The following is a 26,412-nucleotide window of genomic DNA, read 5'->3' on the forward strand; positions in this document are numbered from 1 at the left end:
ATTCCTGCTCCTACTATCCAGAGGCAACTGAAAAACTCTTGTTTCTATCCCAGGTGAGATTTGTCTGCTGAGAGCTATGCAGCGACAGAATCTGCAGAATGTAGCCTGCAGGTGAGGCTTCCTCTACTGAGTGTGATGTCTGCCAGGGCCATCCATGTTGAAAGAATTCCATTGCCTGGACCAGTAGTTGGAGCCTTCTTACTTCTGCTCTTGCTGAGTGCGGCTGTCTTTCCTCAGCATCTCTATCGTCACCTGGTTTTTTGGTGCTCCAAAATACCTTGAAAAACATGTAAGGAAGGAAGGTGGTAGTTGAGTGTGAAATATTCCTGGTAGGTTTACACGTGTGAACACACAGTCCTCAGCTGGAGATAATGTTTGGGAATGTTGTGGAGTTTTAGGAGATGGGGTATCACTGGAAGAAAGGGATACTGGTGGCAGGACTTGAAGTCTTACAGTTGGCCTTGCTTACTGTTCACCTGCTTTCTGAATGGAGGTGCAGCCTGACCAGCCAGCCCTCTACTCCCGCCACCCTGACTCTGCCATGTCTTCTCTGCCACAATGAACCATTCCCTCTGGAACTCTAATCCAGAATAAGACTGTTCTCCCTTATGTTTCTCTTGTCAACATATTTTTATCACAGTAATAGGATAAAAAAAAACCAAGACAGGAGGGGGTATTTTGCCTCCATCATTGTGAAAGGATGAAGGCATGACCTGAGGCAGCTTGTCACACTGTGTCTCCATTGAGGAAGCTGAGAAGAGAGGGTTGGTGCTTCCTCGAAGGTCATGGAATGATGTCACCTCCATTCAGAGTGAGATGTCCCATCCCAATTAGTCTATTCTAGAAAATCCCTCATAGACATGCCCAGAGCTTTGTTTCAATGGTGACTCTAAATCCCATAAACTTGAAAAACAAGATTCACCATCACAATATCCAAGGGCCATTGGCTCCAGAATCCTCTTCAGGCATCAGAGCCTGTAGATGCTCCAGTCTCACTATAAATTTCTGTAGTGTTTGCATATCCCCCACGCAACCTTCTTGTTTCCTTTAACTCATATCTGGATGACTGACAGTACCCAGTGTGGTATAAATGTACTGTGAAGGGTTTCCCATTGTATCTGTTGGAGTAAATGGCAAGAAGAAAGGGTCTGTGCATGTCCAGTACACAGCATTTTTTTTTTCTGGATGTTTTCCATCTATAGCTGAATCCCTGTATGCAAAGCCTGTGGCTATGGAAAGCAGGCTGTGTCTCCTTACATGGATGCATGCATCATCGCTGTCCTGATAAGTTCCTGGGTTTCTGCCAGTATTTGCCCACTGGGACTAATGTCTCTGCTCTGCATTTTGCAAATGAGGAAAGTAATGCTCAAGGCATTGAAGTGACTCATTGAAGGCCACACAATAGTGAGGGGCAAAATCAAAGTTGAAATTCAGTCATGTCTAGCTGATGCCAGAGTCCACAAAGGTCTTTTTAGTGCTCTGTGATGTCTTCTGCTATCCCTGGCATGGATGGCATGGGAAAGAATGAACAAGTTTAGAATACGTGTTGTCTTCTTCCAACTACTTTGCATGACAGTTGGAAAGTCCATGCGTAGCTGCAGGGCTTTGCTGTTCACTAATGAGATGCATCTGCCTCTGCACCCTGGACTTTTAAAAATGGAGGGATAGTAAGATCCTTTTAAAAATTATTTCTTTTAGTTTTTGAAATTATAATCATCCCCCTTCCCTTGCTCTAAACATTCTCATAAACTACCCTTGCTCTTTTTCAAATTCATGGCCTCTTTTTCATTAATTGTTATTTAGGAATATATAATATACCTAAACATAAGTGCAACCTAGTGAGATCCTTTTATCGGATTGAGTAATTCCTGTGACAGTGCTGGGCATATGGCAAGTACATTCATATATTTATTCTTACTAATGTGACAGTTATCTATTGAGTATTATCTCTAGGCTGGATCCATGTGCTGGGTATAAAAGGTTGGTTGATATTGTGTCAGAACCCCCAGTTAGCACCTTAAACCACATGAATGGTCCAGTGTTCTCTAGCCACAGGTGAGGATATATTGCCTGTCCACCTTCTCCAAAGGGGTTACCCTGGCATTCATGCACGGATAGCCTGAATGAGCCAAGGGTGCTACCAACCCAAGGGTGATTCTTGACCAGCGGGAACAGCAACTGAGGGAGAGTGATACTCTTTGTTACTAGAAAAAAGGAGTTGAAATTCTCCTAAACTCCTAAACTCCACAGGTATGAGTCCCCAGGATCCTAGCAGTGACGATTTGTTAAGACAAAATCTGCATGCTGCCTCTCCCCCATGCTCTGTTGGTTCTTTACAAATCCCCACTCATTCCTACTTCTTGGCCTCTTCCCCGAATTCAATACGTCCATGTTTCAGGCTCTGCTGGCCAGGGAAAAGTAAGGCTTGGAAACTTAGTCACCATCCTACTGGAGGACATAAGTGAGAAGCTAGGATTCCACAGCTAGAGCTGGCATCTGAGAGCTGGGTCTCCTGAGGGGTCTGGGAAAGTCTTAATCCAGCTGGTCAACAGTGTGGTCCCATGAGCATGCTCTGTGAGGCACTCAGTTAGTCCCACGTTGAGTCACCATTCCTTACCCTCCAGCCACAGTGGATGCCCAGAGGCTAGCAGGCAGGCATTCTTCTGCCATTGAGTCTAATTACGGACTTCTCAGGACCAAGAGTTCCCTGTGAGGCCTTGTACTCAGTACCACTTCTGTCCCATGTCCTCGCCTCCTCTGGACTAAAAGGTGTTGCTGGAAGGCAGTGGCAGGTTTGACTTCCACCATATTTGGACTCATGCTGTCCATTTTATACAAATGAAGGCAGTACCATGTGTGTCTGGGACTGTGCTACAAATAGCAAACATTTGTGTAAATTGTCTTGGAGGGTGTTAAGGAGCTGTTGAGAATCCACACCAGTTTATCTTCTCCAGAAAGGATATACCTACTCTTCCTTGACTGGAGAGCCTACACCCAGGAAACCAAGGCCTCCAGAGCCTGTATGACTTATACCTACATGGCTGAAACACTCTGTTACTCTTCCGACAGATGTGAAAACTGGGGGCCACTAGGGTATGTGTCTGTGAACACACAGCAAGTTGTTCCAAAAGAGGGACATGGACACATGGCCTGAGCTTCCTGTCTGCCCTGCAAAGACAGGTGTAAGGGTGTGAGGCTGGCTGACATAGTTGTCTCCAGGCACGTTGCCCCTTTGCCTCTTTTGCTATCAGCTAGAAAGAAGGGCTCAGGAAGTGTGCACACTCTGCCCCTCTCTCCTCAGACCTGTAGAGAGGCAGGCTTTGTGCTGTTCTCTCGTGTGTTCATCAGTTTTCCATCACACTGACAAGATGCCTGGGAGAAATCAACGTACAATGAAAAAAAGTTTATTTCAATGCATGGTCTCAGAGCTAGTCTCTTGGACTCACTGGGCCTATGGTGATTCTGTATATCATGGCTGGGAGAGTGTGACAGAGGAGGACTATCCCTTTCAAGACAACCAGCGAAGAGAGAGAGGGAAAAAAAACCAGAATTTTTCAATATTTTCCTCCACGGGCACATTCTCAATGCTCTAACTTCCTCCCGCTAGGCTCTTCCTCTCCAAAAGTTCTGCCGCCTTCTAATGGTACCATGACCCAGTGATAAAGCCTTAAACACACAGGCCTTGGGGGACACTGAGAATCCATACTATATACCCTCTCAATTCCCTGATGCTATCTAACATCCACAGGCAGAGAGACTTACTTAAGTCAGCAGCACCAGGGGCCAGGGGCAGCAGCAGTGACTAGCACAGACCATTATTTAATTGTTTTAGAAGATTTTTAAACTGTGGTAACATTTATACAATTAAGCTTACCATCCCAGCCATTTTGAATCTCATTGTCCAGTGGTGTCAGTTCCTCACCACCATCTGTCTCTAGCATGCTCCTCATCTTTGCAGAGCCCAAGCCGTCACATTAAACTCTAACTCCCCATTCCCTTACCCCCGCCCCTGGGAACTGCTGTCTGTGTATATTGACCACTCCAGGTATCTGGGTACTTGGAGCAGCGCTTGCCTTTCTCTCAGATGCTTTTTTCACTTAGCTCAGTACCTTTCAGGTGTAACTACGCTGCAAAAGGCACCAGACTGTTCTTCCTTTCCTCGGCTAGATGATATTCCAGTGTGTGTATACTTAGTCACCCATAGATAGGTACCTGGTGGGTTTATTTTGGAGCTGTTGTGGGTTGTGCAGCTGTGACTGCAGTTGTGCAAATGTCTCTTTAAGGTTCAATTCCTCTGGACTTGTGCCTCGTGGCGGGATTGTGGATCCCACGCTGTTTGTTTTTGAGGAACTATGGTCCTGTTTTCCATCATGGCCGCGTCATTTTAAGCAGATACGAGAAGGCCACTTTCCCATGCCTGAACTGAAAAAGTAAAGACTGAACAGATGTATGCCAGCAAAGGAGAGAAGAGGACTGAGGGAGAGCACAAATAATGCCTGGGGAGTCCCAGGGGAGGGGACATAAGGGGTGGAATATGGGGATGGTGAGAAAGGCCTGGCTTGATGGGAGTCGGGGTGGAGGGAGCTGCTGTGTGAAGGAGATAGCCCACATTTCTTTAAGGGTGAAGGCGACCAAGGCCCTGAGGGGAGAGTGGGGCAAGGGCACTCTGTAAGGTTCTTCCTGTAACCTGCTGGGAGGTTTCACTCTTGTGGAAGCAACCACAGCAGGTTGACATGGGCTGGCTAGGCAGCCTGAGCTCTCAGTGCAAGCTCGTGGGCACTTGTCCAGTCTTACTGGTTGTCAGGGCTGGCCCATCTCTTACCCAGTCAATCTGTTGGCCTTTGTATGAGGCCAGTCATATTTTGACATCAATGATGTGACCTTGGGCCACAGAAGGAAATGGTGGGCATTTCATCTTCCTCACCTGATGCCTGGTCTCCTGGTTAAGCTAGGACGGGGTGCTGGGTTTGCTGTGCCAGTGTGTGACATTTTCTCTAAGTCTATCTGGTCTCACTCAGCTCCCAGACCTTGCAGACTGATCCAATAAAACGGAGACCTCCCAGGTCTCAGGAAGCCTCCTTTATCTTCTTATGCAGTGTTATCCTCTGGGGTCTAGACTAGGTCCTCTGAAGATATTGAGTGAAGAGACAGTAGAGAATGTCAGAGCCAGAGTGGACTTTAGGAGTCTTCTGTTCATGTCTCACTCTACAGACGGGGAAACTGAGGTTCAGAGCCTGTGTGGGAGCCATCTTCATGATTCTCTGGGTTATTTTCACCCCTAGCTCCTTCAGAAGTACTTGACCTCACTGGCCTGTGAGGCCACGGAGAAGGGAAATCTGTAGAGACAGGCACACTGGACTCTATGTGACCTTCTCAGGGCACCCTTTGGAAAAGCTGGCTGCTCTTTCCAGCAGCATTCAGAGAAGCAGTTCTGCCTTGCCAAAGAGGCAAGGAAAGGGCGAGGGACTTGGCGGGGAACCAAGCTCCCTGCCCATCCAGCATGAGTCATACATATTGAAGCTTCTTTGGAGATCAGAGAGGAATTGGGAAGAAGGGTAACCAGAATGCAGAACAGGTGTGTGGGGCGAGAGAGCGCTGGAGTGCGCACATCTGCCCACGGTGCCAACACCAGGCTGTGGGTGAGCTGGGTGGGGTGTGGAGGGCTCACTGCTGATAGCCACACTCTCTGTGTCATGTGGTCACATCCCATCAGTTTCCCCTTCTCCCCTCCCCCAACTTTCTTGCCCTTCTTCAAGCTGAACCTCCAGGGCATACTGACTTGGCACTGTTGTCAGTGGCTTTTCTGAACGCCCTGCAGAAGTGGCTTGCTCCCTTTCCTTGGGCCTCTGCTTCCCTCTTTGCCAACAGGAGATACTTCGGGCATTCTGTGGAAAAATAAACAGAACTGAAAGCCATCTGCCTTTCTACCATCTCTTCATGAGGCTTGGGGAAGGTGATCTTAGATTTTTGTGAGGGTTGAGGGGTTTATTTTAAGAAGAACTATACAAAATAGTAAGTACCAAGTTAGTACAAAAGTTAATATTGATACAGAATGTGAAATCATAACAAATCATACATTTCAACGTGCTAACAACACAGTTGTAAGATCCCAGCAAAACCGACAACACAGTTTATAAATTATGATGGCTCATTGGCTGCCACTCATCCATAAAACTTTATCCTACGAGCTTTGGCTGTACGCTTTTTGATGTCTTCATAGGATGCTAATTATGTGCCATCATTTGCTACAGAGAGAATTAAAAGATAACCCCATCTTTCTGGAATGCACGGTGAGCTTATTGGTAACACGGAAATGTGCTTCTCTCAGCTCCCCTGTTCGGCATTGGTAATGCCATGGCTGCACCATCTTGTATTTCACTTTGGTGTTCAATCTCCTAGGCAGACAGGGTCTCTCTTCTTTGGCCTGGCTCATAGTCCAGCCCAAAGCAGCTGCCTTGGCTTAGTCATACATGTAAATAACCTGGAGTTCACCTCTGCCTGCCTCTGGTTCTAGAGTAAAGGACAGTGTAGCCATGTGGCCTGGGTTTTGGCGGCCTCTGACTAGGCTTGGCACGGTTCTGTATGTGGAGTCTTGGTAGGTGAGCTCAACCATGGGTGGTGTACTGTTTGACTTCAGCTATGGCAGTGCACCATCCCAACTGGTTTCCCGGGGCCTTCTGACCATGCTCCAAGCAGAGCACATAACAACAGAGGAGCCTGTCTTGAGTGTAAGGCCATGGGCTGTGGGCTCTTATCTCTGACTAATGTTTCCCAGAATGCCCCTGCTCTGTCTGTGGTGGAGAGGGTCCTATGGTATGTCTTTCAGTCTGAACTGCTATGATGGGATACCTCTGCCCAGGCATCTTACAAACAGCAATGATTTGCTTTTCCTGGAACCCTCAGCTTGGGGCACAAACACCATAGCTTCTGGTGAGGGTTCTTTTCTGGGCTGCATACATATGACTTTCTGTTGTGTTCTCACGTGATAGAGAGCTAGAGAACTCTCTGGGTTCTATTCATTCCTAACACCCCCACCCTTGTGACCCAACTGCCTCCTCCAGGCCCACCCATATCATATGGAGGATTAAATGTCCCGACAGTTAATTTTCACTGCCAACTTGATGGGAGCGAGAATCACCATGGAATCGTAGCTCCGAGTATATCTAGGAGGGTGTTCACCGGCAGGTTTCACTGAGTGTGGAAGACCCACTCTGACTGTAGGTGGTACCACACTGGGGGGCAGGGTCCCACACCGAATTAAAAGGGGAAAACAAGCTGAGGGCCAGCACTCCTCCCTCTCTGCTCCCTGACTATTGACACAGTGTGACCAGCGCCTCCTGCTCCTTTACTATTCCTTCTTCTTCATCATGAGCCACACTCGACCCTTTCTCAGGGCTATTCCGTCAGATATTTTGTTATTGTAATAGGAAAGGTAACAAATACATGTGCCAATATTAAGTTCTCTCTCTCTCACGCACGCACACATACACACACACACACACACACACACACACACACACACACACACACAATCATGGGCTTTGCCACACCACTACAACTGAGTAGTCTGAGACGTCTTTATTTCATACAGGAACTGACAACTGGCCTCATGGCCCCCTCCTGAAATCTAACCTAGGACTCTTATTTCAACTTGCACTTAGAGAAACTGCCACACAGAGACACGGAGAAAACTGAGGGTCTGGAACGTCCTCGATCCACAGAAGAGACCCCACAGCAGGAAGCCTTGGGCTGGTTTCTTCACCAGGAAGTCAGCTCTGTCTGAGGGTTGTCCTTTCCACTAGTTCTATTCAGTGAGGGTTAGAGCCAGCTGTGTATAGTTGACACAGGCTTGGGGTGGGGTTGATGACAGGTGACAGGGCTGCAGTGTCCACACTGAGACCTTGAGGACATCTGGGTGAGTGGAAAGACGGAGTGGTCAGGCCAGAAGCACCATGCAGGCTTAGAGGCTCAGAAAATGCTTCTGAAATCATGTCCAGAAAACCAAATTATTCCAGACACAGAGCAATTACGCAATCTTGGGTTGTCCCAGAAACCGTAGATAAAACGTGTTGATGGCTGAGAACCGGCCCTGCCTACAAGGAAGTGGTGTAGGTGCACAAAATAAACTTGTATGAACCTTGTGGCTTTGGAGGCAAACAACCTCAAAATATTACTATGTGGGTAATTCTATGTGCGTTAACTCATGAGTAGCCCTTGAGCAGAAAGAAGAAATGGCCAGTGTGACAGGCACAGCCCAGTCACTATATGTCACTGTGATGTCAAATGCTTAGCATCTTGCTGAAAATATTATTCCCCTTGACCTTCCTTAAGAATGATGAAAATGGCCACTTTCTAACACGTTGATGTGATCCACAGTGCATCAGGGATCTGGCAATTGCTCGTTTTATCCAGCTTGCATAATGAACCTGCTACCCAGGGAGTAGCAGTCTCTCCATGTTGTGTATGAACACGTGGAGGTTCAGAGATAGGACAACAAATAAAAATCCACATCAGCTGCTGATGGGGGGAGCCTGGATGCCAATCTGAGCTTGGTCATTCCCCTCACCCAAAGAGCCTATTTCTTTTCATTTGACTATAGTTGATTGCCAGAGAGCTCCTCTCACCCTGTAGCGTCTGCTCGGAATCCTGACCTCACACCACAGGAGAGGGAGAAGTAATGGAGCCACTGGGATGTGAATGAATGCCCAGGGATCTAGGATTAAGAGCCAGTCTTCCAATCACCCAAAACTTGTGGTACCATGGACTCAGATGAGAACTGTTTGTGTCCTGTCCAACCACTTGCGTTCTGACCTCTAGCTAAATTTGGCATTTACCATGTAGCTGTGCCTGTGGCCTTGTCACATGCATGAGCTACAAATGTTTTCACATCACAGGGTAATGCTTGTAGATAGGACATTTACTTCCATGGCTTGTCACCACCTTGCAGTTACAGTGTTAGCCTTACAGAAGACCCTGCCATTTACTAGTACTGAAAACAAGACAATAACGCTATACATTAATGTTTGAAATTGCTGTCATAATAGGACTTCAACAGAGTCCACTGACTTTGTTTTGCCAAATGCATTTAAGAATACTATTCTTAGTTGGGTGGGGGCCACACACGCCTTTAATCCCAGTACTCGACAGGAAGAGGCAGGTGGATCTTTGTGAGTTTGAGGCCAGGCTGGTCTACGAGAGTTAGTTCCAGGACAGGCCCAAAGCTACAGAGAAACTCTGTCTCGAAAAACCAAAACAAAAAACAAACAAACAAAAAACCCACAAAAACCAAAGAATAATATTCTTAGCAAGGCCCTTGTCAACCCCACTAGACTGTCATAGGGCTCCAAATACAAAATGGTCCAGACAGCTGACTCAGGGCATGGGTTCCATCCAAGTCCAGCTGAAATCTCTTCAGCTATAGGACGTGAGTACATATCATAACCACACGGGAATGCTTCTCTTTAACCAGAGGTTATCACATGTGGCAGTGCCCGCATGTGGGTTGACTGCGTCTTGGCTGGCATGCAATAGTCACTGTCCTGGGTTCTGAAGGACGTGCAGCAGGGTCCTTGCTCCTTGCTGCCTACCCTCAAGACAGCACCCCATTATCAGCTGTAATGGCCCTATGTGCCTTCTCTGTGCTTTGCTACATGTCCATGTGCCTTGGGGAGTGGGGGCACAAGAAGGTTCCAGTAGAGACGTGTTGTGCTGAATACACGGAATGACACAAGAGGATTTCTTTTAGATATTAGCTGGGGTGAGGTGGCAGTGCTGGAATAAGCAACAAGGCAGAATTCTATCCCATTTCTCTGAGGTGACCAGGTTTCCTCACGGTGTGAGATGGAAGCTACACAAGTCCCTCCCCCATGATAGTAATTCCAACAGGAGGTACTGGGCTCCCAGCCTTGCTGAATTTACAATAGGATGGGGATGTGAAGACCCAAAGAAACCGCTTGACCTGGAAGATGCGGAGTCAGGGTCCTAAACCCAGGATGGGCAGGGGCTATGGGGATGACTAATCCAGCCTATGAGGACCTTGGATTTCCCTGAAAGTCAGAAGAGCAAGGGTATCAGGGACACACCACTACCCTGGAAGCTGAGGCAGGTCACCAGTGGACCGAAAGAAAGGGGGGTATTTCTTGATTCCTTAAGTACAAAGAGGAAATACACTTATGTACCACATAATGACATACCAGTCAAGGCTGGGTGGCACAGCCCACAGAGCTTCCAAAAAATTACGGTGGAGCTGCGGGGTTCCTATCATCTGGCGAAACGGTGGCTGTTGCATGTCCTTGTGCCACGTACCACTCCTGTTGATGGTGATGGTGATGTCAACAGGGTTGTTAAACAGCCCATTGTGTAGAAGCATTATCCGCAGAACTGTGGGTCCCACACTCCGCTTGATCATGCTAATGAGCAGCTGTGTTTATGTATGGCCATGCTATAGTTTTGTTTTTGTTTTGGAGCATGGTTAGAAAGAGTTCGGTGTGGAACAGTCTGCCATATATTGACCAGCAGTCTCTCCCATCCGCTGCCTACCCTCCACCACAGCCGTGTGTGTTGAGGCGAGGTTTGTTGCTCAGGTTGGCCTCAAACTCATAATGTGTGGTTGAGAATCACCTTGAACTTCTGGTCCTCCTGTCTCCACCTCCCCAGTCTTGGGACTGCAGGTGTGTGCTGCCATGCTTTTTCTCCCCCATGTCGCGCTGGGGACAGAATCCAGGGCTCTCCGTATGGCAGCTCTATTACTGAGCTACAGACCCAGCCCTGCTTTGTCTCTTGATGGAATCATGCCCACCTTGACCTTGATCTAAGTTTGTGTAAGGGCATTCTGGTGTTGGCACAAGGACAAGATTGCCTAACAATATATTTTTAACCGACTTTATCTCGAAGGGATGCAAGGCTGTAAGAGCTGAGAGCAGCTCCAGACTCTTGAGTGTTTGCGTGACCCCAGGAATGACTCTAAGTAGTCTGTGTCATCACGTGACCCCAGGAATGACTCTAAGTAGCCTGTGTCATCACGTGACCCCAGGAATGACTCTAAGTAGTCTGTGTCATCACGCTTAATCCTTTCAGCAAACTCGGGGAGGTGCCATTAGCGTCCTTGCTTCATGGGACAAAGATAAGAGGCTTAGATGCCAGTTATCATGCCTGACTGGGCTTGTGTGACGGTGCCGACAGGTCAGCACCTACGAGTGGTTCAGACCTACGAGTTTAACTAAAGGGCAGCCCCGCCCAAGTGCCCATCCCAGTGCCCCAGTCCCCAGTGGCAATGGGCACTAAATCACTGTTAGGAGCCCGTAAGAGCTTGCATGCTCGTCTGAGATGATGTTTGAAGGAAGCGAAGGAGGTGGAGGTGTGACCTGTGGACTTGAGAATTCAGTGCCAGGACTAGATGTGTCCCAGAACAGTGACTTCCCATGGTCATGAGCCCCCCATGACTAAGTAGCGGAGGGAAATCCCTGTGAGAGAAGACAGAGCAAGTGAAACAAGATGCAGAATGAGCCAAAGAGAGCAGCTTCATGCTTCCTGATACCAGGGCTCTGCTGATGCTCGAGGGTGGAGCTGTGTGGGAGCCCACCGATGGCTTCCCACAGACTAAAATCTGTCCACATTTCCTGTGGCATCCATCCACAAGTGTAGATGTGATACTCAAGTTGACTGCTATCAGGCCAGGTTGTCTTTCTGTGGGTTGAAAACTATGCCTCAAAGGGCCTAACGAGCTACCATGGACTCAGAGGAAGTGTTGGTACAAACTGGACATGACTCGCCAAGCAGAGTATGTCCTTGTGAGGATTCAGGGAGCAAAGCAAGGGCCATCCAGCAAGTGGATGCTAGCAATGTTTGAGAAATCGGGGTGAGGAGCCATGTTACAGACTTGTCTAATTATAATAAAGATGACAGCCAACAGTCTTAAATACGAACAGGCACCGAATGTGTTCTAATCATGTTATATATGAATCAGCTAATTGAGCTCCTCCCAGTGGCTATATGAAACAGTTTCTATTACTGTCTATATTTCACAGCTGAGGACACATTGAGCTACATCCTCACGACAGGGTAATGGCTCACACATAGCCACGATGGAGAGTCTCAACCAGTTCTGAGAGTCTACTTGTAAGGATGAGGAAGAGGGGCTAAGATAGCTGTGGGTGGTGGTGCACACCTGCAATCCTAGCACAAAAAGCCAAGAATGTATGAGTTCAAAGGTCAGCCTGGGCTGTGCAGTGAGGCCCTGTTTCAGAACGTTCCAGTGGAAGATGACCAATGCTCAGCCTCAAAAGATGATGATCACTGCGTGTGGAGCAGCTTAGCTGTTCCTGCTCTGGGCAGCTTTCCTTGCTCCAGGGTGGGGGTCGTGGCCTCTCCGATGACCTCACAAGACACATGGTGCTTAGCACGGTCCCTGCATCTTGGTGTGCATGTCTGCTGCATCTCTCTTGGGTTCATCACATCCATTATGAACCTCCAGTATCAAACACAGCGACAAGGCATGCCTGGGCATTGCATAGATGAAGAGAAGAGGATTGGGAGGGACTTGGGGAAGTCTAATGTATGCAGGGGAGGGGGCCCGAAGCTAGGGAGAGGAGGGCTAACAGAGGTGGATGGGGCAAGCATGAAGACAACTCAACTGAAGACCAAATGAGAGGGGAAGATAAGAAATGTGTCTTCCCAAGCCTGGGGGAGTGAAGGACCTTGCATAGTTTTCTTTCCTGGAACCCTTGGAACTCTAAAAATTGGGCTGATCTCCTATTCCTTTGCAAGACATGGAGGAAATGTATATGCACACAACCAGATGAAGGAGCCAGGCTGGAAGGCTTAAGTACTGACTTCAACTGTATGAACTTTCGGAGAATGCAAAACTGAAGACATAAGACAGATCAGTTGTGGGGCATTTGTACACCATGTGAAGATGCATTGCTGTGATTGGTGTAATAGAAAACTGAACGGCCAATAGCAAGGAAGGAGGTGTAGGCGGGACTTCAGGGCAGAGTTCTTATTGGGAAGAAGGTAGAGTCACCATCCAGACATGGAGGAAGCAACATGAACAGTACAGAGAGGCAAGGTAACCAGTCATATGACAGAACAGAGATGAAAAGAAACAGGCTAATTTAAATTCTCAGAGCTGGTGGCACAAGACTAAGCTAAGCTGGGCTTTCATAATGAATAAGAAGTCTCCATGTCATTATTTGGGAGCTGGTGGCCCAAATAAAAATCCAACTATAATAAGTGGCTGCTGATGGAGGTAGGGGTGGTAGGGGAGGGAACAAAAGGCTGAGCAGAGAGGCTTGTGACAGGGAAATGATTGTGTTATGATCCCAGTGGACACATGCCATTACACGTGTGTGAAAATCTGTAGAAGGCAGAACACAAAGAGCCAACACCAACGTAAGCTACAGAGTTTGGTCAGCACTGTACTGAATATGATATGATCAGCTAACAATTACATCCCACTAATGCAGGGTAGTAGTAGGGGAATTCAGGGCTAAGGTGAACTACTCTTTTAGCAATTTTTAAAAATACATATAAAACTGTTCTTTTAAAAAAAAAGTCTCTTAAACAGTTAGGCCTGGGAGTACAGGCCTATAAACCCAGTGAATCTAGAGACTGAGGCAGGTGGCTTTCCAAGTTCAAAGCCTGCCAGGACTACAGAGTGAGTTTAAGGTCAGATGTCAGACTGTTCCTTTGGGCTCCATTGCATGGCCCTTCCCAAACTCCAGCTGCTAGATTTCTTTCTCCATTGGCCTCAGAGGACCATGAGCCAGGCCTCCTGGGGCTACCAGACTCTCAGATTCCATGCACAAAGTTCTCGGTATGTGTCTGGCTTGCTTTCAGCTACCAGTCTACTCTCTGATCACTCAGAGTGACAAACGGCAGGCACTCAGAGACTGGTTTCTCGCCTAGTGTGGGGCGGCACACTGCCCACTATAACAGTTAACCACGTGCACAGTGACACACACACTCTACATTAAGTTTTATGATTTCAGGGCCACCATGCTCAGTCTTTGTCCTTACAAATGGCCAACACCCCCTGGGGCTCTGCTTTGCTTGCTAGACCAGATATGTTTACCTGTGGACTTTCCCCTCTGTCACACTGGAAATGTATGGCATTAACTTTTATGCTTTAAATTCAAAATAGACAATAAAATTAAGGAAGCAGGTTAGTGGTAACCTACGGGGCTGTCTGTGGAGATGAGTTAGTCCTCACAGACTCTGTGGGGGTGGAGGAGTTCTGAGCTTCTTCAGCCTTCTGTGAGCAGAGACGGGCTGTGCAGCAAGCACAAAGGCCTGATGGCCCCCACACTGAAACTTCCATTTATACAAAAGCTTAGTACATAGGAGCTGGGGCTGCGCTCCTGGGAGTACAATTCCAGGAATGGACGAGGCTTATCTCAGTCTCTCTGCTTTGGATAGCCCCTAATGAGCCTCACCTACAAACACATTGGAGGGCAAAGGGACCAAGGCTGGTCAAAGGTATGCATGTGGGAGTCACGTACATGACAGCCACTCCCCTCCTCACACGGGACCTGCGGCTGTCAGCCTCAAATGCCCTCTGTGTCTGTTTGCCTGACTTAACATCAGTTGTTGCCCACTGCCCAGCAATGAAAGCAGGGGGAGTCTGTTCTAAATTTCCGCATGAAGAAACAAAGGCCCAGTGAGGCTAGTAACTGATCCAAGATCGCAGCCAGGTAGTAACAGAGGAGGGAGGCTATGAAGCCCACACTCTCCCATGACGCCCTGGAGGTCGCAGCTAGAGCCTGAGGCTGAGTAGGAGGGGATTTGAACACCTGTCATGCAGAGGGAGGATGGAATAGGAGAAGCCACTGCACCTAATGGGCTGTGGACCTGGAGTCTTTGCATTTGATAATCTTGGACTTGCTGATGGCCAGGGACCATTTCTGTAGTAACAGAAGGCAGCCTTCTCCTTGTGCCAGCTGCTAGGCCGGGTGTAATTAGGTGGGAAAGGGCCTGAAGCGTCCACACAGGCGAATCACAACCTTGCAATTAGGAGAAGATAGGCAGCAATGAAGTGTGAAGACGCCTGCGACTTGCGCTGTGCTCATGATGGGGAACCAGTCAGTCAGAACTGGCCTGCTGTGCAGCAACTCAGATGGAGCACCGAGGTGCAGGCCCAAGGAGAGTGCCAGCACTGGAGAGTGCAGCACTGGCCTGGCCCCCTCTCCCACAGGCAGGTTCGTTTCCATACCGAGGAAGTCTAAGAAAGGTGGCCTGCTCGCTCACACCACAGGGACTTCGGGACATTCAAAAGAATTATGTCAGGGCCACACCATCCTTGAAATCTCACAGAGGTTCTTTCTGTCATGAGCAACTAGGGTGGGGAAATAAATGGCAAATGATGTCTGTGGTGGAAGTAACTGATGTGTACACAGCGTTGAGTGATGGCAGGCAGGGTCCGGGCGACTTGACTGGGCATTGTGTGATGCTGCAGTTCAGTGGCAGTGGCCTTCCCGCCAGCCTGTGCGCCAACAAAGCTGACAGACGCCTTGCTGTCTGCTGCTGTCTCCATGGGACCTTGGTCTTTGGTTCACAAGTCAGATGGCTGTCCTGCTGCTGGAGCATCTTCAGAAAGAGGCAGGGATGGCCTCAGACAGCTCTTTGTGCCTCTCCCTGCCTGCCTCATGGGAGAACAGACTCTTGCCAGGAGGTCTTTCAGACACAACCCACGTGAGGAGGCAAGGACAGGTGGGAATGAAAGAGTCAAGGTCTGGCTCCCAGGTAGAGGCTGCTCACAGTGGGCCTGGTTCCCCAGGGCGTCCACTGTGAAGGTAGCACCACCTTACCACACATCAATTCCTTTGAATAAACGGAATTGATGGTGTGGGACTGGGCTGTACCAGGGACAGCATGAGGCTGTCACTAGAGAGATCTGCAACTGCCCACAGTTGTAACCAAGGGCTCAGCACCATTGTCGCCACTGGGGACGCTGGGCAACGGTGGCTGTGCATCAGGTAGTGTGAAGGCCACCCTTTCCGTGTGGGGTCTCCTTCAGCGGTGTGTTCTTAAGCCTATGTTTTATTTCTGTCACCCACGATCACTATCACACACTTCCCACCCTCCCCACTCCATTCTACTATTAAAGTCACGCTTCAAACTGTCATTTTCTTTTTAATTTTTAATCAGTCTGTGTCGAGAGAAAACAGGACTCGCTCAAGCTTCCAGCCCTCGCTGCTGCTTGCCAGCACAGTGATTTTTATGGATGAGAGTTGTGGTTATATTTGTCTAAAACCCAGAGGAGGAATGGAATCAACACCACAGACCAACATGTATTTGCAGAAGAGACGCTTCTGCACTGGGGATTCTCTAAAAACCAATCCATTTCTTAGGCACAACACCCAGTGGGCGTCATGAGACCCTCACAGGAGGAATGCAGGATGGCAGGCAGACAGGGCCAAAGGCCCCCTGAAAGCAAGATAGCCGGGTGACTTGGGGCTGGGAGGCCAGCCTTCAGACTTTGCAGGACAAAACAGAGAGCTGGGCGGGGGGGGGTCAGGGGGCGCAAAACATCTGACTTACACTTTCTTCGGATGCAGAATGTGTTTTACAGACACTTTCCGTTTGGGAAAATAAAAGCACGGTTAAGTTTTAGGATCAGGGACAATGTGAAAACAATGACCCACAGAGGAAGGCTGTGAGTGGTGTCTCTCTGAAATACCCAAACCAATCCTGACCAAGTTTCCTGGTCCACCACAAGATGTGTTCTCACCAAGGAAAGCCACAGGTTTATCCCACGCCATGGATCCACTGCCAGACCACGGACGGATAGGGATACGGATGCTGGTCACCAGAGGACAGCACAGGGCATGGGTGTGGGGGGAGGGGCACTCTGCGTGAGGTAATCTCCAGAAAGCAGAGTTGGCTTCTTCTTTCTTTCGTTTCTCATTCGAACCGCCCATCCTGCTTTGACAGTGGTCCTGATGTAGGTGTACATGAGAGTCTTGCCTTGAGAGTCTGTCCCTTACTAACAAGGGACAGGAGAAGGATCTGCTCCTGGGCTGGCCGATTAACATGGGCTTTCTACAGTGGCAGAACTGTCCAGATCTAGAGTCCCTAGACAGTTCAAAGCAGATTTTAGAAGCGGATTGACACAATGTGACATGCTGTCAGAGGGGCGGGGAGTGCTGTTAACACAAGCCAACAAGATATGTAATTCGTTGGGATGTGTGCGGCACTGTATCACGCTCTGGAGCAAGAGACGCTCAATGCTGTCATGGGGGGGGATGCAGAGAGTCCTTGGTTCCCTGCTGTGACAAACCTGTGGGTCTCATTGAAAAGCACTGTCACTGCTGGTTATTAGACCTGCAGTCCTGTTGGAGACGTGTGGTGTGATCACTGTCCCCACGCAGATAGATTAGAAAACGCCCGGGTCTCCCCCAGGCTCTGTCTGCCTGTGGCCTCACTCCAAGGGTCAAGGCTCTTTCCCCCAAAGGGAACAGTGGAATGACCACGACTTGGCCCGGCTAGGCATCTTCTTCCATGAGAGGGATCTCTGGAAAGGAAGGGATGGTTATTTGCTTAGCGCACGATTTGGAATTACGAGCCTCATTAAAACTACTCCCATCCCAGAAATCAAGGAAGAAAGGAAAGCGTTCAGATCTACGCATCCATTAGAGGTCAAATAAAACAGCATCCTCTCTCCCTGCCCTGTACACCATCTATTTGCTAGAGAACAGCTTATGATTTTTATATTCAGCTCATAAAAAGGATAATGTTAGGCTTTCACCACAGCTCTCAGTCACTCAAGCCAAGATGCTACCATTTCAAGTGAAGAAGAGAAGGGAGGAGCACAGGAAGGGGCTCTGGGGGCCAGCAGGCGTGTTTCTGCCCTGCTTCTGTTTACTGTGGCCACACTCTAGAATCAATGTGATTTTGCAGGGTTGCACTGGCTTCCTTCCCCCAGGAAGCGGGGACCTGATTACTTCCATACTTATCACCATTTTCACGGGCTACAATCTACCCCGTGACGGATGCATCTTTCGCGTCATGTTGGGTAAAGTGACTTCTATGCACACAGTATTGGTTGGGGTCAGGTGGGGATGTGGTGCCCCCCAGGTGAGTCCAGGGCAGCATGTCTCGCTGCACTGGCCTTCCAAAGCAGGATGGTAGGACCCAGTGTGCACGGCAGCATGGAAGAACCAGCCTCCTGTAACTCAGTTTTGGAAGATGTGCTGGGGCCTGGTGAACATGTCTAGATTGTTCCTCTGCCTGTGTGTGATGCTCTTCCCGAGCAGCACCTTCGGAAGTCCTATTCAATTAATGGACAAGATAAAATCCCTGTATAATAGGAGGGTATCGAAATTGAAGTGTTGTCTACCCGCCAGCCTTTTAACGCCATGGCTGGGTACCCTTTGGGGCTTCATGAAATTTCTATTCCAGGGATTTTATTACTTGCACAATACTGACCACTATTTGCTACCACTGACCTGTTGATGGACCTACAAGTAGAGAGAGTGAGAAGCAATGGCAGCTGGGGAAGAAGCAGACCCTTGGCCCTGACCCTGTGCTGGGGAGCTAGCTGGAGCTTACCATCTGCGATGTCGATGCCTGGGCTGGTGGATGCCACCTCCCCTGCTGTGCTCGAAATCGTGTCAGGGGTATCTGGGGCAGGGTGGCTGGCCCCTTGGCACATGGGGGCTGAATATAAACTCTGGAGCAGTTCAGAAGAACCCGAGGTGCTCTCACAGGTTTCTGACTCCCCAGGACCCGTGTCCGTGTCCCCGGAGCCCGGGTATGCTGGAGGGCTCTGGTCGTCCACAGGTAGAGGACAGCCCTGGCCCACAGAGGCCATGTACCCGGGGCCTAAGGCACTCGAGCCTCCGTTCACAGCCTCATCATAGGTCGGAAGCATGACAGGCACACCGTCCACTACCACGAAGTCAGGGTCGCTGCTGGAGCTCCTGGGAGGACCCCTGTGTGGAGGAAACAGTGGGAATGTCAGGGTCCACATCACTCCGGGAAGGAGGCAGTGTGGAGAAACAGCCCCTTCTCTCAGTCCTTCCTGGCAGATGAGCTATGCATCATGGCCTGGTTCTGCAGGAGGTTTTCCTTAGAGCACTCTCCATCCTAAGGGAGGGTGACACTAAGTGCCCAGAGGGTACAGCCTGTCTGTGTTTACAAGGCCTCTTCTTTGTAAAAACAAAACAAACAAATGAAACCATACCACTCAACTTTAGAGAGACAAAACACAATAGAAAATTTAAAAGGCAGGCTGTTAATTACCCCTCTGACTGTACCATTCCAATTACCCAAGTACATGGTCACCTCAGACTCAATGCTGCACGGTGGTCCAGATAGAAGCGGTGCAGTTGCTGTGCGGGAAAGCCGGCCCACCATCCCTGCAGGGACTCCCTTCCTCGTGAAGCACATGCACAATGCCTGGTCTGGCCTCACACCTGACCCTAGGAGATGTACATCATCAACATTTACACCCATATGACCGGCAGGCTCTGCTCCTCGCTCTGGAAGAGCCCAGAGCAGTAAGTACAATAGCTTAGAGCTTGCCTGATTATTCCCTCTGCTGGGAACTGAAGATGGAAGAGGAGGCCAGAGGACCACACAGTAGGAAGTGGAGGTGATTCATTTGGGTGTGATGATACCCAGAACCCTGAGTGCTTCTGGGAAGGCACATGAAGTGTCTGGACATGGCTTTTGTGGGGGAGGGGCTGGATTAGCCTGTGCTGATCATTAACATGAGAGGGGCAGTCTCAAGCCTATGCCTTTATGAAACATCTTGCAAAAGCTTAGGGGTTATGGCATTCGCCCACTTGCTCCAGTCCTTAAAGGCTATTCAGAGACGGCAAGAGATCACCTAGACCTGCACTCCCTAGAAGGTGAAAGGAAGAAAGGAGGGAGGGAGAGAGTGAGGGAGGTAGCAAGAGAGGAAGAGAGAAAGGAAGGAAGGAAGGAGGGAGAAAGGGAGGGAGGGAGGGAGAGAGGGAGGAAGGAAGGAAGGAAGGAAGGAAGGAAGGAAGGAGGGAGGGAGAAAGAAAGGGAGGGAGTGAGGAAGGGAGAGAGGGAGGAAGGAAGGAAGGAGGGAGGGAGGGAGGGAGGGAGTAGGGTGGGAGGGAGGAAAGAAGGAAGAAAAGAAAGAAGGAAGGAAGGAAGGAAGGAAGGAGGACGGGAGGGAGGAGGAAGGGAGGGAGGGAAAAAGGAAGGAGGGAGGGAGGGAGGGAGGACAGAGGGAGGGAGGGAAGGAGGGAGGGAGGGAGGGAAGAAGGAAGAAAGGAAGGAAGGAAGGAAGGAAGGAAGGAAGGAAGGAAGGAAGGAAGAAAGGAAGGAAGGGGACGGAAGAAGTGTGTTTCCAGCCTGGTGTGGCTAGAGCACCCAGAACAAGCTGTGCTCACTCCTCTCTGGTCATTCCTTGGTCTCCCATTTGCTGTCTTAGCTCACTCAGGACTTCTTCCCTGCTCCTTGCTTTCCTGTTGTCAGATCCAAGCAGCCAGATACCTCTGCTCATTTCTTACCCCAACAGCCCATGCTCGGGCCACCGTCCCCTCTACACAGCTCCAACCATGCTGTGTGGCTTTCATATATATTTATATTAGACACCTGGGACCTGGAGAACACAGTCGTCTGTCTTTGGCATGCCCTTGTGCACCTTGTGTTCCATTTGGACAGATGACAACAACTTTTGCCTGAAGAACTTGAGGACAGTGTAAGAGCATCAGGTGAGTCTTGAGAAGATTTCAAAAAGACCCTAGTAGTCCATATCTTAGAAAACTCCTCCAAGCATATATATATAAATATGAAATATATATAAATAGAAATCACAAGCCAGGCGGTGGTGGCGCACGCCTTTAATCCCAGCACTCGAGGGCAGAGGCAGGCGGATCTCTGTGAGTTCGAGACCAGACTGGTCTACAAGAGCTAGTTCCAGGACAGGCTCTAAAGCTGCAGAGAAACCCTGTCTCGAAAAACCAAAAAAAAAAAAAAAAAAAAAAAGAAATCACAATGGTGTAGTCCAGCTTTTCCTGTGATCCTTTGGCCTTCTTGAGAAACTGTAATTGCTTACAGATAGAGCATGGCCCCTTGATTAATAAGGATTAATACTGAAGACCTGGAGAGCAGATAAAAGGATCGAGGTAAAGAAAGGAAAGTCCCGAGACCTCAGCAAAAGCCTGGCGATGCCACCAGGGAGGCATCCACTGGGATACACTTCTGGGCCTGGGGAGGACGTAAGTGACCCCCACACCCAGCACACATAGCTGGGGAGAGTGAGGAGCCTGCTGGGTGTGCCCTACAGTGTGTCTGTTGCCAGGTTCAGGAGAACCACTGAGTGACATGAAGCTGTCAGGGCATGCGAGGTGAGGGGAAGCTGATGCTCCTCTCCCGCTTCACACTCCTGGGAGGTGAGAGATTTACAGGGCTGTCTGGAGGGAACAGAGTTGATTCTTGGAGCCTCCTTCTCGCCCAAATACTGGCACACATAAACCTCAAGTTTCTTGTTCTGGTGATTAGGAACCATGGTGACAGCAACTCAAGGATGAGGCTGACTAACTTAGGGGTAATGAAGCCATGAGTTGACAAGGCTCATCTGTAAGGACAGTTCTGGCGTGAGGAGGACAAATACATTGGGACACCAACCTGAGCCCTCTGGTGCAACCAAGGAGGATAGAGAGTCACCATCTGAAGCCCCAGATCCCCCTCCAGACCCTTCTGATTTTCCACTCATAGGCCTGCTCTCCTTTCTGAAGCTTCCTGCCCTATTCATTGACCTCTGCCACATCCCATCCTTGAATATAGGTGGACCGTGATGGGGTGGAGCTCCTGATGGAGCACAAACAGTTTGTATGCCTGGCTTGGTTCTCTCCTCCAGTCCCCCAGAGTGCCTGCTTCAGAATGGTCTGCCCATGGAGGCAGGGATGAGGCTGTGTTCACCACAGTGCTTTCTCCCTGACAGTCTACTCAAACCTTTTAAGCTTTATATTTATCTGTGCTCTCTCTGCTCCACTGACCTGGTGGGGAAGTGGGCCTTGAACTTGGTCTGGAACATTCTCGCCAGGATGACGAGCAGTAACACCAGCAGCACGCTGGTGGCCGTGAATGCTACGATCTTCCACGTGGTCAGGAGGGTCTCGTGGGTGCTGGGCCACGTTTGCTCTGCCGTAAGAGATAACAAAGCCAGGGGTGAGGTACTGCATTCCTTTGGGGTGTGGTCATCTGGTACATGAGGTACACATGATATGCCTCTGGGACTAAACAGACACACCATATATCCAGTGCAGCTTGTAAACCATGTTAGGACCCACACAACACAAAAACCTTTCTCTAGCACGGGACCTGCCAGGTTGAAGACGTATTGGCAGGTGGTGTATTTGTAGATACTAGTGAGACTGCAGACATGCATGCTCATGTTGCAGCCCGGGCAGGAGAACCTAGGACAGGCCAAAACAATAACAATGCAACTGCTTCTTGGGAAGAGAGAGAAAGGTGTCCTGCCCAGAAGAACCTGCTCAGACATGGGTCAAAACGATGCTGTGGGGTAAAGAACGGCGTGTAGCAAGGGCAGTGCAGACTGAGGGTCCATGTCTATTCCTTGGCCATTACTCTACCCTCTGTGGAGCGATGCTCCCAGCATACTGCAACCCATTATTGCACTCAGTGGCCATTCTCTTAGATTCAGTGCCTCTCCTCTTGTTGGCTCATAGTATCAATTCATGCCTCCAGATACCCAGCATCACATCTGTATCCAGAAGAGTATCATCCAACCAACACTGCTGCTTCGGGCAGCAGCCATGGCTATGATCTGGGGGGAGTGGGCAGAAGTGGGAGGAGCAGGTGAAGGGTGCGTGCTAGTACCAGGTCTCCTCTATGGGGCCACTGCCTGGGTGTGCTGGGACCCGTGGAAAAGCTGGCCAGCTAACACACATCATTTACCAGGAGGCAGTGGAGCTTGTAGACAGTCTCCACCCATGTGACATCAGTTCTTACCCACAATGACATTATTCCTACTGGATGTGTCCCTCAATGGAAGAGAAGGGTAGGTTCATCCACTGCTCAGATCCCTGAGCCATGCTCATAATTCTGGTTACACCCATGGGCCTGCATCCTTGCTGGTGGGTAGCACCAAGGCTATGAGAAACTGCAGAAGGTGAATTCCTCCCTGGGCTCCAGCTCTATGATTCAGCTCATAAATATTACTGACCTTCTGCAAAAGGCTTAGAATCCCTTGGCAGAGTCCAACACAGCCACCTATATCTATAATAGATCATTTCTACAGCCTGGGTCCTGAGGCTCATGATAAGATAGGATGCCATTCAGGACACAGCCTGGCCCCAGCTTGGAGGCTGCCTTCAGAGGACCAGCCTCCTCCAAGGGTGTGGCCTCCAGTCTCACCTGATTTGATGCAGTAGACTTGGTAGGAAGGGAACCACTCTCCATACTGGCAGGTGATGTACTTGTAGTCACTGGTGAGGCTGTAGCCGGGATCACAATAGAACTCTACCACGGTCCCATGGTTGTAGCGCTCGCAAGGCCTCGGGTGGCAGATGAAATCTCCGTGACTCACCATAGGAGGTAGTGGACAAACTTGGGCAGTTGGGGAGAATAAAAGTTTCAGAACCAACAGGCTCCTGGGAGGAGCCCTTCAGACACAATACAGGCACAGCCAATGGCAACTACTTCGGGATATGCTTGCACCCGAAATACCAGACTGTAGTTTGGGCCTGCGTTTTCATGGAAGGTCAGTGGAAGTCTGCCAGGATATTCTGAGCACGGATGGGGTCACGTGGTGTTGTAAAGCACCTCGTAAATGAGAGGCTCATCATATGATAGGAAGAGCATGCCTATTTAATAGATAGTATTAAGCTACTCTATTAATAATACATGCTGTTATGTGCCAGACAACATAGTAAATAAAATTAAGGTATTTATGGACAAAATCTTTACCCAGTGGCACAGTGCTGCCAAGTCTCCTTCTGTTACCCAAGCAGTTATCTGGAACTGTTCAAACTGGAGAGCCATGGCCCCACCTGACCCCCTCATGTCCTGCTGGGATTGGACCAATGGCAAACATGAAGGACTCTTCTACTTCTCTTGGCGGTCCTAGCCTTGGCCCCTCACACACAGTTGCCATCAGGGCAGTGGGAGCAAGTCCTATGCTTTCTTCCTCTGTCTGCACACCAAGCTACCTTGAATGAGTCCCTTCACCCTTTGTAAGTCCTGGTCTTTAACAACCCCATCAAGTGGAAGCTTATTCTGTCCTGACGATGTTTATGGGTTTTCTGACCCACGTCGTATGATGTTAGGGGGAGAAAGTTGTTTTCAGTCTCCCACCTTGAGATCCCACCTGGGCTGCAAGGGGGGATGTGGCTCATTTCTGACGCTGGGCAGACCGTTTTAGCGGAGCCTGCTGTTTGTGCATGGCATGCCACAAAGAGCTCTTGTGTCTTCTGAAGGGCTCAGAACTAAAGAGCATGCCACTTAAACACTCCTCAGGAAACAATCAGACTGCAGTCTACCAAAGCCTGACTTTCAGATCGCACCTCAGAAATCACAAAAAACAGGCTTTAAGACAGGTCAGACAAACCCAAGAGTGAGCCAACTGTTGGAGCCTTCCTCGATGCAGCCAAATACTCTGGCTAGTGTAGAACCCCCTAGCACCACACACCACACCTCAAACTCACCAAAACTTTCAGAGAGTATATGGGGGTACTTCCTGTTGGTGCATGCTCCTCGAGCTGGATAACAAGATGGCCCCCTGATGGAGATGTCCCAAGGTGTGCCCCTGTTGGGCACCTATCTCTAACCCTGTAAACAGTGTGGCAATGTAGGTCTTACTAGCTCTTTTAAAGATAAAGAGACATGCTAAGAGAAGCAACAGGCGAGTGAGAGGGAGCAGAAGTTTGCTACACATGTAGGCCCAGAACTGAGCTCCAGCAGAACTACTCAGCAGCCAATGGCCATGAGCAAGTCCCTTCTCATTTGAGTGTCCTCATGAAGCCAGCAGTCCGGGGGCTGCTCTTAGGGATGCTGTGAAGGCCTCAGTTCACAGCCAGCCTGTAATAGTGGGTCAGTGCGATTGGCCTCTTCTCCTCAGCATCCCCAGGAGGCAGACAGACTGACAGATACCGTTGACCACATAGCGGCCTCAGGCACAGGGTAAACAACCTGCTCCCAGTGCTGTGTTGAGCATCTGCAGTTTCCTAGAAACACCACGAGTTGGTGCGCCACAGCTTCACCTCAGCTGGACTCAGATCCCCTTGGCTACCTGCTCTCAGCAAAAGCTGTGGGTGGCAGGAACGAAGAATCCTCTGCAACTTTAGTTTTGTTTTTTTTTCCACTACGAATGACACTTTATTCAGCCATTTTCTTTACAACTGAAACTCTGGGAATTCAAAATTAACATCCTTGCCCGTGAGCTTCTTATACACACCAGAAAAAGTTTCCACCTTGTGCTCCACGTTGTTCTGCTGTGCTTTGTCTAAATGAACCTTTATGAGCCGGCTGCCGTCCAGTTTCACACGGATCCTCTTGCCCACAATCTCACTCGGGAAGACCAAGTCCTCAAGGATGGCGTCGTGCACTGCTGTGAGCGTGCGGCTTCTGGGGCGCTTCTGCATATTTTTCGTACGGCTTTTCCGAGTTGGTTTGGGCAGAATCCTCCTCTGAGCAATGAAGACTATGTGTTTCCCGCTGAACTTTTTCTCCAATTCACGAACCAGCTGGACTTGGATTTTTTTGAAAGGATTTCAGCTGAGGAATTGGTACAAAAATTATGATGGCTTTCCGGCCACCACCAACTTCAGTTTCCTTGGCCGCGGTGATGTTCAGCTCCCGCAGCTGCGCCTTGAGATCTGAGTTCATCTCCAGCTCGAGCAGCGCCTGAGAGATGCCGGACTCGAACTCGTCCGGCTTCTCGCCATTGGGCTTGACGATCTTGGCACTCGAGCTGAACATGGCTCGCCCTTACCGAGTGCCGGCTTGGAAAGAGCTGCAACTTTAGTTTGTAAAGCATTTTTTCAACTTCAGAGAAGATCCCACAGCAGTTCACAACTACTTTTTGGTAACTTTTTGGTAACTTTTTGGAGGACCGCGGCCTGCATATCAGGCCTTTACAGGAAGAATCCAAGCGGGGTTCCGCTGAGGCTTAGTCAGGAAAGGATCTGAATTTCTGTCTCTTAGGTGCTGCCCTTCACTTCTTATTTACGGACAGTGAAATACGTCTCCTTGCAGAACCAATCGGAAATTCCTAACTGCTAATTGGTTGCAGGGTAGCTTCCTATCAGTCACTCATAGAACTGGACAGACATGGGCTAGGTGGGGCAGAGAACAGGAGATGAGAGATGGGGGCCAGAGACCCACAGTCTGCTCTATGCTGGCTACCAGCGACTGGAGCTGGAGCTGGAGGTCTGTATCTGTCCTCAGTTTCCCAAGTAAAGTCCACTTCTCTCC

General features: G+C 49.4%; 1 protein-coding gene and 1 pseudogene across 1 annotated transcript in view; both read right to left on the bottom strand.

Moving 5' to 3' along the window:
* Positions 1 to 16,272: 16,272 nt before the first annotated feature.
* Positions 16,273 to 26,412, bottom strand: part of Susd4 (sushi domain containing 4) — a 123,561-nt gene continuing 113,421 nt past the window's right edge. The window contains 4 exon segments of the mRNA XM_042054000.1: positions 16,273 to 17,509; positions 18,547 to 18,929; positions 21,975 to 22,119; positions 23,356 to 23,547. Coding sequence (XP_041909934.1) covers positions 17,481 to 17,509; positions 18,547 to 18,929; positions 21,975 to 22,119; positions 23,356 to 23,547 — 749 coding nt within the window. The 3' untranslated portion in view covers positions 16,273 to 17,480.
* Positions 25,302 to 25,932, bottom strand: LOC119828000 (annotated as a pseudogene).

This window comes from Arvicola amphibius, chromosome 12 (genome assembly GCF_903992535.2).
Source record: "Arvicola amphibius chromosome 12, mArvAmp1.2, whole genome shotgun sequence".
NCBI lineage: Eukaryota > Metazoa > Chordata > Mammalia > Rodentia > Cricetidae > Arvicola > Arvicola amphibius.